The sequence below is a fragment of the Merops nubicus genome, unplaced genomic scaffold, assembly GCF_000691845.1.
Source record: "Merops nubicus isolate BGI_N331 unplaced genomic scaffold, ASM69184v1 scaffold16829, whole genome shotgun sequence".
Classification (NCBI taxonomy): Eukaryota; Metazoa; Chordata; class Aves; order Coraciiformes; family Meropidae; genus Merops; species Merops nubicus.
Genome location: NW_008631837.1, coordinates 1 through 19438, shown reverse-complemented (window position 1 = coordinate 19438; position 19438 = coordinate 1). Strand labels below are relative to the sequence as shown.

The window sequence follows — 19438 nt, the reverse complement described above, 5'->3', positions numbered from 1 at the left end:
GGACTACTGAAGAGGAGGGGGCGTTTTTGAACAGACTGTAAATATGTAGGCTTAAGTAGCTTGAAAAGTTTTGTATATAGCACTTAACCAACTCCATTGATTTAGAGGCTGGTTTTAATTAATTGGATGCTACCAATAAATATGCAAAACGCTGGTAGAAGATCAAGCACAAGGTTGGTTTCTAGCAGTTTGTTAAACATCCTGTGTAGCTAGATCTATATCTAAACTTATTTAGGTTCTAACAGGGTAGTAGTATGGAGATTCCATGGACAGGCAAAGAGATCAATAGGATAAAAGAAATACAGTGTCTCAGATAATCAGGATCTTCTGAACTGATTTCCAAGTTTCAAAAAACACCTCAGAGAAATGAGAACTAAGTCATGAACGTTCTTATATCCTATTATTTTCAGGACTGGGAAGTGTTCAGTGTGTTTTAGGATCAAGTCCAAATTACTTTTAAAGAGTTAGCTCTCGTTTTCAATGAAAGGAAAATAAAAAGGAAGCAAAGCATAATAGATAAGTAATGACTGAATACCTATTAAACCCAGGAATCTTTTCAAAGCAAAGAACAATGATCTCTTATCTACAGAACACTCAGTAAATAAGTTAATTCTTCATATTGACCTAAAACTCTTGGGCTTGATTTATTATTACTCCTTTTTGTGCAGTAATTTTGATTTACCCCATAAGGCTTCATACACTTGCTCGCCCAAAATGTCTGGTGGTAGAGAGCAAAACCTCTAGAGCCAGCAAATGAATCTGACAAGCTCATGGAAAGAACTCTCTGAACATAAAGCTACACATCCTTCTGTCCCACAGATGTCTGCTGCATCATTCTGCTCCTCAGAGTGAAGACAAAGTGTTTGATTTTCAGATGATCACAGTTTTGCAATTCAGTTCCTAGAAGGGCTGTTACAGAGAGGACACTGAGGAGATGGTTATTTTAGTCAAGCCAGGCATCACTTCCTCCAGAAGTGGCACGAAGCATCTAGTTAGTAAAAGTGACAGTATTTCTTCATCTGGCACTGGAAAGTGTTCACAATCCTCTTTAGAGTCACCATAAATCATAAACTGTGAAGTATCTCGTTTCCTAAAGGAGCAGCTTGATTCCATTAACATTCTGCAGCTCACGTTGGGATGTTGCTAATTGCAGAGTAATTTCTCCAGGATCACAGTGTGAATTGCTGTCTGCAGTCAGCTCTTGGCACTGGTTGCCAGTTTAAAGAGGGCTGAACACACACACAAATAGGACGTGGAGAGTGTCTAAAAGGGACAGCACTGCTAGATGGGAGACTCTGCAGAATGCCCTGAAAACACTGTCCCAGCAGCTAAGTGCAAGCTGAGTAAACAGCACCCTTCCTTCAGATCCAGGCTACTCCCTCCTGCCCTTTCAAGCACTTCCTACCCACTCCTCAACAGGAGCCATCTGCACTTGGTATTGCAGGCTTGCTCCAGCAAGGTTTTTTTTAAAACAAAAGTTCCTGGCAGTGAGGGGAAGGACTCCTCCAGGGCAGCATGAAGTAGCTGTGTAAACTGAGGCACAGGCAAAGATGTCAGGGACACTGCTGGGATCAAACGTGGGCTTTAAATGCTGGAGCACAAGTAAGTGGGGCTTACTGTGATAATTCAACATATAAACAGTGGGTTTGGGTGTTAAAATCAGTCTTGATATAGTTTCAGTGCTTTAAGAAGCACACTAGCTATGAATAAATCTCTGCATTATTCCCAGTTTTGCACACTAAGTACCATCGACCCAAAACCTGACATTTTTTCATGGTTTGTGGATACACATTGATGTTTTCTTTTCCTTTTACAAACTAAAACTGAAAAAAGCTGCAGAGATTCACGTGTAGGAAGAGTTGGGTCCTGGGAGGCTGGGAAAGACATTCAGCTTCTCACTAGCTGGTCTTTCCCATGAAGGTGTTTTCATTCAAAGCCAGGATTGCATTCCTTTCCCTTATGGAAAGTACCTCCTTGCCTTCACCTTTTGTAAGAAAAATAAACCATTTTTCCCCAAAAAAATACAGCAGCTTTTGAAAAAAATTCAGTTTTGAAAATTACAGTAAGAAATAGTCTTAGTAGTGGGTTAAAACCTAAAAAGGTGTATTTTTTTTCATCTTCTCAGAGAAAATAGGGTAAAGGAGGAATGCAAGGCAAATGTTTAAAAGTATGAAGCTGGAAGGTTTTCTCAGGTGAGCTTTCACCACATCTGTGCATACTGTGCCTTCCAGAAGGAAACTTCCACTGGTGAGTGGCACTCCCTCTGTGCTACAGCCAAATGAAATAATAAAAGACTTCTAAATAGTTTGATAAGTAAAATGGAGGGACCAATACAAACCAGCTAGGAGTATAATGAAAAATGAAGAGGACACACACCAGTCTGCATGTTTAACCCATCTCTTTTGTCTGTCTTTACCATCTTGGGTGAATTGAAAGGAGGGGTTCTGAGCAGATATAAGGGAAAAGCTTTTTCACCATTACTGCAGTCAAGAAGTGGAACATGCTGCCCAGAAAGGTTGTGCACTCTCCATCCACTTCCAGACCCAACTGCCTTAACCTCCCTGGTCTGAGGGGCTGGTGAACCTGCTCTGATCTCAGAGCTTGCTCCTGCTTTGAGCAGGATGTTGGACTAGAGACCTCCTGAGGTCCCTTCTCACCTGGGTTATTTTATGATGCTGTAAATATACTCTGAGCTATTAACCAGAACTGTACTACCTTTCTTTCCTCTGGCTTTTTACAGCTGGTGTTCTTCAGGCAGTAGTTGAGTCAAGTGAGGTTTCTGATGAAAACATTTATGGAGGCTGAGTCACAAAACGTGGGGTGTTTTTTATGCAACCTAAGCACCAAACTAAATAAATTCAGGACAGCTGTGAACTGAGAGGGGGGGGAAAAAAAATCTCTAAGGAAGTCATTTGGTCATTGCTGGGCTAAACTGCAATTAATGCTAAGAATAGTTAATGAGGGGACAGAAACATTTCAGTGTTCAAATTAAGGCCAAACGATAGGAATGGAAAAATCTGCATATTATCATTCCCTTTTTTAAGGGCTGTTGTCTACCCAGCCCAGCCCAGTTGCCTCCCAAAGGGACAGGAATGCTGCCTTGAATCTGACTCGGTGGGACAGGGGGTTCTGGGACTCTGTGCCATGCAGCTGGAGCACGGGGGAGCCGGTGCCTGGGGTGAGCTGCTGGGCTGTTCTTGGGGTGTTGTGCAGAGATGGCCTTGAGCTGATCCAGGCAGATCCCACGGCTGTCCCACTTGGAATCTTACAGCCAAATTAAAAAAAAAACAAACCACCACATTTTTGTCGCTGTGGGGTTGTTTTTTTTTGCTAATTTTCATATTTGTAGACACTTCGGATCGTTCTTTCTGGCCTCCATCCCCTGCATGGCCATTCAGGCTGTGAAAATCCCAGTTGGTCCCTTTGGTCTCTTTAATATTTTGCTTTCAGCCTACTGATCATGGCTGTCATAGGAGTGTGACTCCACCCTGAGGACAAGGGGCTGTGAAATGGCTCCTTAGCCCCTGTTTGGTCACGGATGAGGCATGTGTATGGAGCCCCCGGGGCTCCCAAAGCAGCTACGAGCCAGAATTTGCTGAGGCCAGTTTTTGGCTAGGTTGGACATGACAGATACTAAAGCAAAGAATCAAATGCAAAGAATGATATAAGCTGCTGCTGCTTTTGTCCCAAACAGAGAGCTGAACGCAGCAGTGGTGTTGTGTAATGGGTGTGCTTGCTGAGGTATGTGAGTGCACGCTCCACTAAGCTCTTCAGAGCAGGACAGGCTTCATTCTCCAGGTGTATGCTGTCCAGAGGCATGGAGCCTAAGCAAGGCCCCCAAAAGCTGTGGCAGCACAAAATGATGTCAGTGAATGTCAGTGTTGCATGCTGTTCCCCACAGCAACCAACCCATTCCTAGGATGAAAACGTTCTCAATACTAACACCTGATTTCTTTTCCATAGAGATCTGTTTTAAATTGCATTTGACAGCTACCACTCTGACCAGATTATTTATACATCAATTTGTCAGAATTATGAAAACTTTTGTCTAAGTTTCCCAATGGCTTTAATTTTCAACAGAACTATACTCGTTTGCAGTCTCTAAAGAAGCCTCAACCCTCTGCAGCTTGTCTGTTACAACACTGAGCATCTGATCTCCCCAAGATCAGTTAATCAAAGCTTTGGGGAAGAGGCTTTGTGCTCAATCCCCAATAAGGGGTCACCAAATGCAAAGAGATGGAAAATTTAACACCCTGTGCCTTCCCAAATCAGGCAGCTTGAGGTACCTCAGAAGGGTACAGATCTTGCCAATCTGCTTTCCAACAATTAACCTCATCCTGACCTTCTTTAATCAAGACTGCCTTAAACATAGAAATTACGTTTATCACCTTTTGCAAAAATAAAACTTTCTTTTTAGCTTTTTAACCTTTTTTAACTTCAGGTCTTACTGTATAAAACACCCAGACCTTTGTTTAATTAAGTTATTAAATTGCTGGTCTCACTTGTATCTTACAGCAGTGAGTTCAGGGAGCTTTTCCTTTTCTGGGGGTCCTCCAACTCTATCACCTTGTTATATCCCTGTCATAGATGAAGTTTTTGATTTGTTTCAGAGTGGAAAACAGGAGTTGCAAGCCTGCTTTCCCCAAGCCCTGTGTTATTTCTGTGTGGATTTGCCACGCTTCTCTCTCTCGTAGGCGTTCAACTCCCCTCACTGCTGCTTCCTCTTGCTGGGAGCTGCTCCTGGTTTGCAATATTCCCCTTGAAGTGGGCTGAGTGGTGCTGCAAACCTGGCAGGTAAGAACATGGAGCAAGTGAGCTGCTGGTGCACGGTGACCAGGCACTGGCAGAGGAGCTGGGGAATCCCCCAGGAAGCTTTCAGCAGGGTGGAGAAAGCAGAGCTCAAGCTTAGTGCTCTAAAGCTGTGCTTAGGGGAAGAGGCTGAGGGTGTTGGAGGGTGTTGCTGGGTGGATCTCCTTGGCTGGTGTCTGGCTTTGGCTTTAGTACATGGCTGTGCTTTCAATTTATTTCAAAGGTGCCTGGAGCCTTATAAATCTGCATGCATAGTAAGGAAGAGATTCTCTTCATGGTGAACACTGAAATTTGAGAGTAATCGTAATGGAGAGAATGTTTTTGATTTAAATGTATAATGAAGCAACTTTGTCATACAAATATTTCCTAGAAATGGGGATTTTCCCCTTTCATAGCCATATAGAGACACAGTCTCTGACAGAGGAATACTTTATCTCAGAGCACACAAAAAACCACCCCCCTCTCCAAAATAATTTTCCTCATGCTGAACATCAGATTAAAACTTAACCAATATATTTTCTGGATTATTTAATGGTTAAAAAGTGCTTGTGATGGGGAAAAACAGGTGGTTTTCTCTCATGCCCAACTTTTGCAGTGCACAGACCTTATCAGGAGGAGGGTTGTAACTCTCTTCCAGTTCTGGCTCATCTGAACTGTAATGCTCTCCTGCTTCTGCAAACCACAGCAGCCCAAGAGGTGCTCAACCAGTACAATGTTGTTGACTTAAGCCTATCACTTTTATTTGCTTGTATGACAAACACTGGGCTTGGAAGTGCTGGCAGTATCACAGGGTTCTGCAATCACCCTGAACTTCTCTACTCAAGTAACACCCACGGAGAGAGGTGGAAGGAAATCTGTCTTGATCCTTCAAATTAAGCCAGATAAGATTGAGGCAGATCTAGTACAGAGTAAATACAAGCAGGATGACTTCAGATAAGAATGTGTATTTTTGTTACCCCTTGGAAAGGGGAGTGGCTTTTGGATTCTGCACACCTCCAACAGCTTCTGTGAGGAGTAAAGTTGAAGCACCTTCCACAGCCTGTGGGGCAGAGCAGTGGGTGCTCCAGTACACTGCTTATTTCTGATGTGGCTGTGCACAAGCTGCAATGCTGCCTGTTGAAATATTACTGCTCTTAATTAGCCCCAAGTGGGATGGGGATTGCTTTAACTGGTTCATCTTTATCATCTAAAAGTTATGTAGAGATCTTGTTCCTGATAAGAAAGTCCCTTGAGAACAAATTAATCTACTGAGAAAGTGCTTGAAATGCTACAAGATAGAAAAGTAAGATGTGGTAACACAGGTGGAAAACAAAACAGTTTCAAAATTGTTTTTCAAGGTCCTTGACAAAGATACTTATTTTTTTTTGAAATGATGAAATTATGTAACTTAGATGAACCTTCTGAATACCAAACTGTACTTGTTGCTTCTCAATGTGCATTAAATTCCATCTCTCTTCTAATGCAGCTCAGATATTTAAAGTTTTCTATGGAGTAAGTCTAGACAAGGAGATTGCTTTTGCCATCCTTCTCATCAAGATAGATTAATAAGCTAGGTCAAATCAGCATCAATCACACTTCAGTTTCTGCTCCCTTTGCAGTGTTTTGTTCCTTCCCTCTGTGCCAGTCTGTTATTAAATGTTAGCTTGTTGGCAACCTCTTTGAAACCATACAGAAAATTGCTACCTGTCAAAAGTCTTTGCATTTTCCAATTCTCACTGCTTCTGTTAGACCTGGCAGCTCTTCTGCTAAGCAGTATTGATAAGTATTTCATTTTAAATTGTTAATACTCAGAGATATGCAGTAACTGATTGCCCATATTACTGTTTTTCTGGCATCAGAGTGTATTTTTTTGTCCCATAAGAGGTCTTAATTTTTTCCCCCTGGATTTCTTAAACTCTTGTGAATTTTAATGATGGAAAACCAAATTTCTACATCTCCATAAAAACACCAGTTTTACCACAGCAATCTGACCTATCAGAGTGTTACTTTTGGTGCAAGATAGAGCTGGTAGTGGAATTTAAGTGCCAAGAGTATCAAGCAGATGAGAATGATTATTACTCAGAGGAGAGTGGAAGGCCAGTTGTCCTTCATAAAAGACCAGCTTTTTGAAAGAAAAGACTCATGGGTAGGTGGTGACAAATTACTTTGAGAACTCAGAGTAATTGTAGATTATACTGGTGTTGATAGACAAAAAAAATAAATTCCAGAAGCTATTCAGGCTTGAAACTTTTAAAATCACTGTACTCTCCCCACTGCTTTTCACTATCTGCTGAGGTTTGATTGCACACATAATGACCTGCTAACAGAAATCCCACCCATGCAGGCACATGCATAGAGAAATCCTTGAACAAGCTCTGTTTGTGGTCAGGAAACTGCACAGAACATCTGTTCAGGCATGGACTAAACATGCTCAAGTGCAGTGTCAGAGCTGCTTATATCATATCCTCTCATCTCATCCCAGGTCATGCCTTGCTCTACAAGTCTACTTCAGATTAAATTCAGCTTGTGAAAGTAAAGCTCAGCCATGTCTTCTCCTTTTCAGAACTGATTTAACTAGTTTTAAATGATGCCTTAGATATATCCACTCAAAGGCATGGTTTTTTTTTTAATCAGGAGTTAATAAAGACAAATTCAGAGCTCCCCAAAGTAAACATCTCTTTCTAGGAGATAACCCTTCATACAGTGAATCCTTTCCCATCCTACTGAAGAATCTTAATTATTCCTGTGGTAAGCCACCTATGGTCACCATCGTTATCCTTGACCAGAAAAAAACCAGAAAACAACAAAAATCTTCCTCCCCTTCTAACTGCAGAATAGTTATGGGGCATTTTTCAGTCAGGTGAAGTTACTTATTTAAGGTATTTAGTAACAGCAACAAATAAGAGTCTACTGAATATTCAGTTCTGAAAATGCCTCATTAAGAGATGAGGATACATTATGCCAGAAAAGGTATAATTAATTTCTGGGCTTTAAGAGCTTTTTCTTAGCACTGTAGCTTACACAAGTGTGTATAACACATGTTCTTTCCTTAGGAACTTTTAAACCATGTAATTACACCTAAAGATGAGACATTTCTCCACTATACTTACAACAGCACCAGCCTCTAACATGATTTCAAATCAACAAATAAAACACAACTGTGAAGGAGCATAAAAGGTATTTTATAATAACTAATAATATACTATATAACTAATATAAAAACTAGTATGCTAAACTCCTTCATAGCTCTGCAGTTTGCAAATCCCTCTTGTATTTTCAGTAAAGTGAAAATGTAAATGAAGGGAAGTACAAGTGGGATTCTTGTGCATTTAGTGGATGTTGTCAGGTTAAGTTTTGGTGTATATTAAACTATGGCAAACATCCCTCTCTCTATAGAAGTATTGCCTTCTGGCTGCTATGAAAAAAAAAACACTTAGCAAACTGAAGATGAAAACAGACTTAATCTTTGTGAAACTTCATGCTTTTATCCATGAACTTTCTATGGCTGATTACATATTCCATATATTCTTCTCACATACAGGGGGAAGAGATCTTACTAGCCACATTCAGAGCTTTCAAGCTTGTGGAGAGAAGCAGCTGAACCTTCTGAGAGGTATGTGCCAAGCTTTGCTTTGATAAGATCCCTTCAGCTGAAAGGATGCTTGTCTGTTATGAATTATAAACCACATATAAATGATGATAGTCTAGAAAAAAAAAGCACAAAAAGCATCAAAGAGGGAAAATGCCAATAAATATTCCTTAAATATAATAAAAGGAGACAGCCAAGTTCAACTTCTTTGAAAGCAATGAAGAAAAAGTTCTCACTTGGTTAACATATACTCAGGACAAAGGAGTTGCCCTGACAGTGCTGGACAAAAAGAGTTGACTACACCACAAATATGCAGCATGTTTAAGATGCAACCTGGTGAGGTCAACTTGAAAATGACTCTCTCATTGTGGTTTCCACCAGCCCAAAACCACCTCACTAGGATGGGGTCCCTGCACCACTGTCTTCTTCTTGCCTTTGATGGTGGGAAAATGGCAAAACAGTGAGTCTGAACAACGTGCTGGATTAATTCCAGTAATCCTGGAGACTGGTTCACTTGGCTGTAGTGCAGTAGATATTCTTTCTCAGTCAAGGATAGGCAAAGGAACCTGGGCATCAGTAGGTGGTCCAGTGAAGAACTGAACTAGACCACTTCTATATTTGTGGGAAGCTTTGTTCTTCTTGTAGGACTATTTTGGCACACACAGAAAGGCAAAGAAAAACCATGGCTGTCATCTTCCTTTGCCAACATGAGAAAGAAATTAAGAAAACCAATTGGAAAGAGAATAAAATAAGGACAATAAGTTTTGAACTCAGCTCTTGAGATAGTTTTTCAGCTTGCTAAATTAGCAGATCATCATTGGAGATGCTCAGCAAATGCCTGGGACCTTTAAAAACCAGGTGTCTGTAATGCTGAGATCCTTTAGAAATATTCTAGGCTTAGAAAAGGTGACTTGGTAACCCAGACTTCAAAATCTAAAATACAACACAGAGAAAAGCATTTCCATTATATACTAAGTAATCTGAAGCAGGAATCAGGTTAAAAAACAGAAGAAAAGTGTTGGTTGAGAGCAAATTACCCTGAGCAAACAACTGGGAGAAAGGAGGAACACACAACCCTTCTCAGCAGGCTAAAGATCTATAATGCAACAGTCTGTGGAGCAGTAACTACTCCAAGTGAACACACTGAGAACATCACTATAATGGTTTTTTTCATGGAATTATGAGAGAAAGGATCTAGCTGTAAAACAGCAGCTGTATCACTATCAAATTACCCAAGAAAGGTGCTCAAAGCAGCTGCCAGGATGCTCTTAACACTGCTGGGGAAACCTTCTGTCTTACTGCAATGCTGGGGACCACAATTCCTTGACAGCAGGTATTGGCATGGGGAACAAAGGGCAGTCCCTGCCCCCCCAAATGATGTTTCACTGATGCTACTGAACACAACAGAGGGCAGCTCTCACTCCTTGCAGGGCTTGCTGACTTTGAAGATGCTGGAGTCTGAGCCTTTCCAACAGATAGAGGGAATTCCTCGAAGAGATAAACCACCCTGTGCCTTTGAATCAGGTGCCAAGCATGCTGGGGTGCCCAGCCAGGCTCAGACCCAAGCACATTCCTCCCCTTGGCTCTCTGGTGTGAGTTCTGATTGCCTTACAATAAAGACCTCCAGCTTAGAGAGGGACATTCTGAGGGAGGCCAGATGGCTGGAGGGTTGGACTTCCTTCAGGCCCTGTGCCTCCTGAATACATTTGCTCTGTTTTGCCTGTCAAAACATTCTCCTCCTTAGAGCTCCTAAGCAAACAGGGCTTGACAATCAGCAGATCAGACCCAGGAGTACCACAGTCCCTACGACTACTGTAGGATCCTATTTTTCTTCACTAAGAAGCCATGAGAACTGCTAATGAGTTTATTTAAACTCGAAGCCTGGTGCTTGCCTGGAGAATGAGAATCCAAAAAGCTCAAGGTAAATACAACTTTGGGAAGCCTGCCTGAATCTAGGCCACTTAGCACGATTAGCATATGGCAGGAATCTTTAGCTGTAACCCACTGAGTGTATTCCTGCAGGGGTGAGGATAATGGAAGAGCAGTAAGTCACTGAAGGAGGGGAAGCAGCTGCTAGGATTTATGCTTGTGATGGATGTGCACAGTGAAATGGTCAGACAGAAGAGAGAAAACCCATCCAAGGTCTTGACACCATGCTCACAGCTGTGCAAATAGCACACACAGATGGGAAGATGATTCAGAGTGGCCAAATCTTGAAAATGCCCCAAACCAGGCCCTCTAAACAAGATGGGTTTTTTGTGACCTCTCCTCTGGTCCCTCCAGGCTATTAAAGAGATGCTCCAGAAAGGGCTCTTTACAGCACAGTGCAGCAGTTTCACAGATTAACAGCTTGAACAATGGGTTCAGGATGGGGTGATGAAAGATGATCTCTGCATGATGTACCCAAATGAATTTACATCCATGAACACTCAGTGCAAAGAGCTGTGAAAACATCAGCACGTGTCCTTCTGTGCATTCTCTTAGACCTGCAAAACTCCTACAGTTTTTCCAAGGGATTAGTATTCAAATGGCATGTGTCACCTGCTCAGTCTCTTAGGGTGGCTGCTCCTGGCAACAAATATTCTACTCTTAAAAGTCCTGCAGCAAACATATGGACTTATGAACTGTGCCTGGATAAGCACTTGGAACTAATAGCATCCTAAACCACAGAACTACACTTTACCTTCCCTACCACAGCCTCTCTCCTCACCCTATTCTCCATCTAAACAAGTCTTGTGTTTGTTGTTGAGAGGAACAACCCTGGAACTAACCTTGTCAAAGCTCAGGCCCTTGTAAAAGTAGTCCAGAAAGCAATTTTTTTTCCCCCAAGTACTCCTTAAACACAGTAAGTGGGAAAACTTGGTGAAATATTTTACAAAAAGCTCTCTGAAACATTTCTGGGGCTAGCCTGTGAAATCATTATAGGTGTATTTTGGGTTATGTCCATGTCAGCCAACAGTGTGGACCCACAGGAGCAGATGAGAAGCTGGTGCAGAGGCTCCAGTGTCCTGGCCCATGCATTTCTGAGGGTTTCTGGGCTCTTCAGACCAGTTCTGGAGCCTGAAAGCTCGTTAGGCGTTGCCATGTATTAGCAGCACTCCCTCAGTGCACTTCAGGCTGTCTCAGAGGAATGGGATCTGGTTTGCATGTTCCAAGACCCCTCAGTGATGGAAACCAAAGCCTGTGCAGTGGAGCTCATTAGGAGGAGCATTTCAGAAGGGCAGCCTGCACCCCAGCCAAAACCTTCCTGAGGCACCCCCAGACTGCCCAGCCTGAGCCAGTTCTGCCCTGGGCCACCTGCACTCAGCCAATTTTGACATCCTTTAGTTCCTAGCTGCACATCCCTGAGGTGTACACATATAGAATACAATCTGCTTTCTCTGTGGAAAACAAAACTTTAAAAAAAAAGGAAAATAAAAGAGGAAACTAGAGATGCAGCATTGAAGCTTATTTGACTTACACTAAGCTAACTTTGTGAGGTAAAAGCCTCCATGAATATGGGAAACTCAATTTAAACCAACCAACCAACAAACCCCAACCCAAATGAAGAGATCCCTGAAATGATTCTGCAAGGCAATAATAATCACAGTACAGAACACAAGTTAATTTCTTTTCTCCCCCCCCCTACAGAGAAGAAAAAAAGCAACCCATGTCCACCAAGTGTAGGCAGAACTACCTGGAAAAACATCTCTCTGTTTCATGGAAGAAAGCATGGAGATCTTTAACTACCATCTGCCTCCCCCTCTGTTTTACAGTCACAGCAGCACAAGGGGTTATAAAGAGACTGGAGAAATATAGGAAGGTAACAGATATAAAGAGACTGGAGAAATATAGGAAGCTAATGTGGCTGAGGTGCAAAGGAGTTGGCTTACTTCATTGCTTGTACTGCCAGCATGACAGGAAGGCAAGGAAAAGCAAGTTCTTTTTCCCTTCTCAAGTTTACAGGTTATTTGGTACCTTTGCTTGGCCTTTGTTTCATTCAAGTGTCATTAACAGCCTAGGAAAAGCTTGTACTTTCTTGCAGACTAGATTTGACAAAATTGAATTAATTGGGTGATTTTCTTTTGACTTCAATAGGAGCAGACTCAAATCCCAGAGAGCTGAACAACAGAGTAGAAATACAGTTCAGTCTTGTATGCAGGCAACTGAACACAGGTATTTATGATTTTTTTTGTCAGGGAAAAGGTGTCTGTGAATATTAGCTAACTTGCTTAATGATAGTTCTACTGTTTTTGGCTTTTCCCAATTGGAGTGATACTCTCCCAATGACAGGTCAGAACATCTGAATGCCTTCCTCAAAGTGCTTGCAGGTGCCACATAGAGGAATTTACCTTGATGAGCAATTTAGCAGCCCTTGGAGTTAAGGGCAAATTTAGAAGCCATGCTGAAAAGTGAGGTGACTGTATAAAGACAGGGAGAGAGGGGGGACTAGTTAAGGTCATAAACTCAGAATTTAGGAGTGTGTTCTAAGATGAAGCACAAAACTCAGTGTTCTGTACACATTCTGCATGAGAGATTCTCCTCCAGAATAACTTCCCCTCCTCCTTTCCTCAGTTTTGGGGGTTCCTGGCACTTACTGCTCTCATGCAGTATCTTAATTTTCCAGGAAATTTTTACTACCCATGCTTCTAACATCACCATAACTACACAAGAACATGTTTCTGATCACTAGTAGTTAGAAAAATGATGGATATGATAGGAAGCTGCAGTCATTTCCATGGAGCTGTCTTCTGCAGGGCCTCTGTTTGCCCTCAACCTGCCATCTGTGCTCTTCAGGAGCTACATGGTCTTTCATAAAAACCAGCACGTGGTGCAGACAGAAAACTCTCAACACTGTTAAGTGTTGTACTTGCCACTTGTTTCCTTCAGGTCAGAAGTTAAGAAAGTATTAAATATCTTCTGTAACTCAGGCATGGGGCCATGTTTTGGCAGATCATGTGCCTCTCTGAACATTCCTCATCCCTGTCAGAGGAACAGGACCTGGCCACAGGGCACCACGATGTTGAATGATGAAGCTCAAGGCACCATGGAAGCCTCTGGAAGCCCAGCAGGGCTGGGGTCACTTACTCATGTTTATTCCAGGCACAGAAAGCAACATGAGTGTGTTTGGCCTCTCCTGCCCTCACTTTTCAGGGTTTAACAAGGGAGTGGACACTTGCAGTGAAGCAGAAGGCCCCTCATGCTCTGCTCTGCTGTCAGTATTGCAGCTCCTCAGAGCATGTTATTGTTTTACACAGAGGTCTCCACACTTTCACATTGGTTATAAAATCCTTAGTGCTGCTGCACTGGAAGGAAAATGTCATACATCTGCAAACAATTAGAAGGAGCTGGACTTCATATTTGATTTACTAAACAATAAAACAAGCTTAAGTGTGACTATGTGTGTAAGTAACACTCCCTAGGAGCCTCAAGCAGTTATCATAGCAAAGTCTTTTAACCATAATTAAATAAATCCACAGTGGGACCATTGCTGATTGAGATTATCTTTTATAAGATACTTTCAGCAGTGAAAAGCATGAATATCATGAAGTTGAATGCATGCTTTAAGTGCTCCAGAAGTCTTTTATCCCTTCTTTCACTGTCCACTACCCTTTTTCCAGCTGGAATTCATTCAGTACAATATATTTCAGCTTTTAAACTCTAATATTTCCATGCTTTCTGCATTGAGATGGAAGTTTTGGCATGAGGAAATTAGTAGCAAAACCCTGATTCAGTCAAGCCCAAGATTTCACCATAGTTTGTGTGTCTGCTAGTTAAATAGTGCTGGTGCTATAACAACAGTTAGTTGTTGTTATAAATTAACCCAAGGTTTGTGAATCGAATATAAATATTTAGCTGCAAGTTTCAGGAAGCCAGAGCACAGAGTAAAATAATAGTAATGTATCACCACTAATCATCTTCTCAACAGAAAAAAAAACCTCAACCAGTTGTCAGCCTCCCAGTTAACCCTCATTCTCCCCCCTTATTTGGAACAGGAGGTACAGAGACTCCCTGAAGCAGGGAGTGCTGCATCAAACACAGCAAGCTGGGGTTGGTTCCTGGTTCTGCTGCTTTTCTAAGTTACACTAAGGAAAAAAAAAACCATAAATATTTGCCATCCTTGGCACTGATTTTTTTCCCCCCCCCTGGAAAAACCAAAGTGGACACTCAGGGTTAAGGGGCTCGTGGTACTGACCTCCTGCAGTAGGTTCTTCACTTGACATTCTTGAATTAGAGCAACAGAAACGTTGGAACATTTGCAGATAAGCCAGAAATGCAATTCTGAGGCTTTGCCTACAAAAATAACTTATCCAGCCTCCATGATGATTACTATGCTTCAGAATGACAGGGAATTTACTCACTAGTGATAAATAACATTCTGTATACACGAATACCAGGGGGGAGAGGAGCTACCACTGTATATTACAGCTTGCCCTGATTATAGTCACCCAAGTACTTATTTTATATGATTACACTGTTATGGGCCACAAAGTGGAAAAGATGAAGGCTGGGGTCAAGCTTTGCCCTCTGTTTGCAGGGAGATCCCACTAACGTGCTGGAAAGCCAAGCCTGAGAACAGGGAGTAGAATCCATTTTTATGAAAGGAAACAAAACAGTGGGCAAAATGTTTGTTACTTCAGCAAGTAGAAGAGTAAACTATTTATATAAAATAATAAATGAAACAGTCTTTAGTTTACAGTAGTGCTTGTCAGTCTGGTTCCTGGATGCATACAATTAACATTGCTAATACCCTGAGAATTTTGGCCCCGTGTGTGGTGTGTGTACACTCAGAGTGCTTCATTGCCATAGTTTCAAAGGCTGGCTAGGCTATGACTGGAAGCAAGCTGGCAGTGTCTCTGCAGAACAGCTCCCACAGACATCAGAAGAGCACAAGCTGTTCAGATCTTTGGTTCCTGCTACTTGAGAAATACTCCTCATAGAAAATTAACCCCCCCCCGTATTCTTCTGCGTTACAATCTGGTCTAAGCAAAAGTTCACTGGTGGGGATTTGTTGTTTCCTTCAGCATTTACTTACTGAAAAATACAGAGTTTTGCAAATCTTCAGAACTTGTCTATAATATAAGTTGCTGTTGCTTGCTTTCTTTCAAAGCACTGCCTCTCCTGGATGTTCTTAACACAATACAAAACGTTTAACTCAAGTTGCTCTACTTGCATTACATTTTTTTTCTGAGGATCTACAGACAACAGAATTAATTCTACTCGTTAGCCTGAAAGAGGATCAGACAGTGAGGCTGCAACAAACTGAGTTCTGTACTTGGAACAGCAACAACTTGTGTTTTATTTATGTATCTTCAGGGTGTACACGTCCAGTTTAACGGTGCAACAATTCTATGCAGGTAAATGCAGGAGTTACAGGCTGTCATCCCTAGGCATTAAGTCTGCCCTCACACACACACTCCAGTCCCACTGGCAGGAAGAGAGAGGGGAGCTGGCTTACCTTGGCAGACGTTGTGGTCACTTTGCTCATACCCAGCTGCACACTGGATTTGGTGGGTTGGGTTTGGAGGGGCACGCTGAGGGTCCGCTGGGGTCCGTCGGATGGGGTTGTTCCGACCACTAGTGGACTCAGCTGCTCCTGCTTCTTCTCTCTCATTTACAATAATTTGTGCTGTTCTAGGTAGACAGAGGTATCCTCCATAGTGGTTAACACATTTCATCCCACCTTTACATGCATCTGGGACTATTTCACATTCATCAATATCTGTGGTTAGCAACAACACAAGTCATGCTTTTAACAGTCGAACCTTCTGCAACAGCCATTAATACAAACAACACAATGAATGAGACATGCAGGCACACCTCCCTGTCTGAGACAGAGGTGTGCAAGGACAATACTTCAAGGTATACCAAAGTCAAGTGTGTCTTGGAAAATGATTTACTGTACCTTTGCACCGTTGCCTAACAGGATCCCATTCATAGCCATCTGTGCATTGCTATGGAGAAGAGAAAAAAAAGGATTAAGAATTAGGCTACTCAGGATTCTTTATTTTGGAAAAAAATAAGCATATTTCATTGAACTCAGAGGTTGGCAATGTGGGCAGACCTTGGTAAGCTGGAAAAATAGCTGTTGGTACAGTATTGCTGTGCAGGAATGACAGGTATCTACAGAGAAAGCCCCTAGCCCAAGAAGTTCCTCAGGTCTTGTTTGTTGTTAGCAGGTGGATTTTGTTGGTGCTGAGGAACAAAGTGAGAAAAGCATCACTTGCTCCTTGCCTTGTTCCTAGACACTACTTTAAAGCATCAGTCACTGGCTGAACCCTGGAATAGGTGAACCTTTGGACTGACCCAGCTGGCCAGTGTGAAAATCTTCTCCTGAAAAACAAGCATGTTTTTTTCTGAATATGGCTCTTGTTCACTTCCTTCCAGCAGGTGAACATCTTTCATTCCTGGGGCTGGTTTGCCAGGAGGACTGATGGGCCTCTACACCCCTGGACTTCATCCTCTGTCCCACCAGCCCTCCAGCAGTGGGGAAGGATCCCACGCCAGCTGGAAATTCATTCAGGTGCTTTTTAACCTGAACTCCAGGAACTGCAGTCGAGGAAGAACAATTTATGTTGAGACATCCAGTAACTGCTTAGAGTTTATAACAGCAGGAGGGCTTCTATAAATAAGACACTGCAAAATTCAAACAAGACTGCACTCAGCAGCCATTCTCATCAACGCAGATGAGTAAATTTAGGAAGAATCTGAAGCATTCTGCCCTGCAGTGAGGTAGGCATCTGCATTAGTCCTCTGCCCAAACCCATCCGGCTGTCTGCAGGGCAGCGATTTTAATCACAGGGCACAGTTACAAAAAGTAATTAGCAAAGTATCACAATGCAGGAGAGGCATGTGAGACACCAATGCATCAGCTGAGCTGTGCTGTAGAGGTGCATCTGCATCCTCTGCTCTTTAGGATATTGCTTTAATGGCCCTATAGAAAAAACTAATCCAGTTGGCTAATGTAATTAGTCATGGTCAAGCAACTTAAATCTTGTGGCAACTCCCCTCTTGCAGAGGAGCTACACAAGTGACAAACTTGTCCTTCTGATGCCAAGATCCACTTGTGTTAGCCTCAAGTTATTCTGAGGAGCTTTTACTCACAGACACTGACTGCAATAGAATTGAAAATATTTCCTTCATTTGCAGGGGACACCAGGGACCTGCCAAATGTGGCAGCCAGTTGTAACTCTGGAGGGGTTTTCCTCCAAAGGGGCAAGTGGACAGCAAATTGTATCACAGTTCCCAATCCCTAAAGGGATGACCACGTGCTGAGCTGACAACACCAAAGTGGCTGTAGCTATGAAAATGCAAACCCAAAGGAGAACAGCTAATTCATGCATTTACTCAATCACTGTTAGTGCACAGCAGGAGTACTGTCTGTTTAAGTGTAAAGAGCCAAGTCCACCTATTACAGCAGCTTGAAGAGACTTTTACAACAGAAAAGGATTTAGTCCTAAACAAATACATTGTACACTTGAGAAACAGCAGCATCCTAAGAGTAAAATTTCCAAAACCTAAGTTTTTTTTTGTTAAATTAAAATGATTAGAGTCTAATGATCACTGAAGTACCTAGAATGTGAGACCTCTCTGACAATGGAGTACAGGAACCCAGGTTATAGCTGCATGCTAGAAATTTTCCATGGGTATAAACAGAGCTATGCAGGCTGATCAGAAAATGCCACTTAATTTTGTAAAATAAACAATAAATGTGGGAAGAGAGGGCAGTGGGATCTCTGTGTTAGTCTGGCTTTTCAAAAGGTCCTTAGATCTTCAATTTCCACTTATATACAGGGACTTAAAAATCACAGAAGCTTCTAAATAGTTCTCCCAGCCTTCAAAAATCTATTGCTTCTAAAGCCCTGTGTTAAGGTCTTTTATGACTGGCTTCCTGACGCTCACTTGAGGCTTCTTTGAGCCTCCTCTTCTACACTAAGGTCCAACTCTGCAATATTTACTTGCTTGAGCCATCCCACTGGCTTCAGTGGGATTACTTGTACAAGTCACAATCCCAGTCTTTGGCTGTGGTTCTCTAACTTTTTGCATGTGTGCAGAATTTTCTGCTTGTGTGGCATTGGGCTGATGTCTGTGCACATATGCAGAGGTCCACCCATATGAAGCAAGTTGCAGGGATTACAACTGCAATCAGATGTGAAAATGTGGGTTTTTCCCCCCAGCCCAAGCCAGTGTAATTGCCACTCCTTCTACGACATGCACGATGCAAGCCAAAGACTGAACACAGGCAGATTTAAAAAAAAATAAAAATAAAAAAAGAGCCTCACAAGAAGGCCTTTAAATCTCTCAACTCTATCACTTGGATACAAGCAGAACCTATTCCCAGTATTCTTGTACAATTTTGTCAAGCCATGCAAAACTGCTGCTCCAAACCAGCTCAGAAAGGAACGGTGCCACGATCACCCCAGGACTCAGAGGCTTCATTAAGAGCACTGCAGTTTGGAGTACTTACATTCTGTTAAAAACAGCTTGAAATACCCAAAAGAAAACACAGAAGAATGTTTGACCTAATTACCTGTCAAATTCCATATATTTCAAACGGAGGTCCTAGGGACCCTGTCTCTATGAAAATGGATTAAAAAATATATATATATATTCAGCCCTCTCAATTCTGTTCAGCTCACCAAGCTCGGTGCATGGATAAGCTTTCCAGAAGAGGCATTTGGAGCCTATTTTGCTCAGTCTTGTCAAATTCATCTTTAAAATACTGCTCCGGTGCAGGAACAGCTTATTTTATGGTTAACGTTTGAACTCGAAGAACTTTGCATTGCGTGCCATACATCGGCAAGAAATTCGGTTTTTCTTAAGGGTCATTTAGAAAAGAATCCCTGCAAAGCAGCAATTATCTCGAGCTCTATTAAACCTTACCGTGTATGTTATGGTTTCCTCAGTTTCCTGCGAATGTACTGTAATAAGAATGAGACCAGCCAAGAACATAGCTGTCAACATCGTGAACCTTGAAAGAAAGGAAAACAAATAAAGCGGGAATATTTTTAGCGCTCTCCTTCGCTGGAGGACGCAGGGACCGGCCCCGGGAGCGGCTGCGAGCGCCCAGCCCTTACCTGG

At 42.2% G+C, this 19438-nt stretch overlaps 1 protein-coding gene across 1 annotated transcript in view; it reads right to left on the bottom strand.

Moving 5' to 3' along the window:
• Positions 1 to 19321, bottom strand: part of EFEMP1 (EGF containing fibulin-like extracellular matrix protein 1) — a gene marked incomplete at its 3' end in the record, with an annotated part of 42261 nt that extends 22940 nt beyond the window's left edge. Inside the window, exons 1-3 of the mRNA XM_008947730.1 lie at positions 19241 to 19321; positions 16263 to 16311; positions 15816 to 16079 (exon numbers count right to left, since the gene is read on the bottom strand). Of these exons, the coding sequence (XP_008945978.1) occupies positions 15816 to 16079; positions 16263 to 16311; positions 19241 to 19321 (394 nt within the window). The remainder of the gene's footprint in view (positions 1 to 15815; positions 16080 to 16262; positions 16312 to 19240) is intronic.
• Positions 19322 to 19438: the final 117 nt, after the last annotated feature.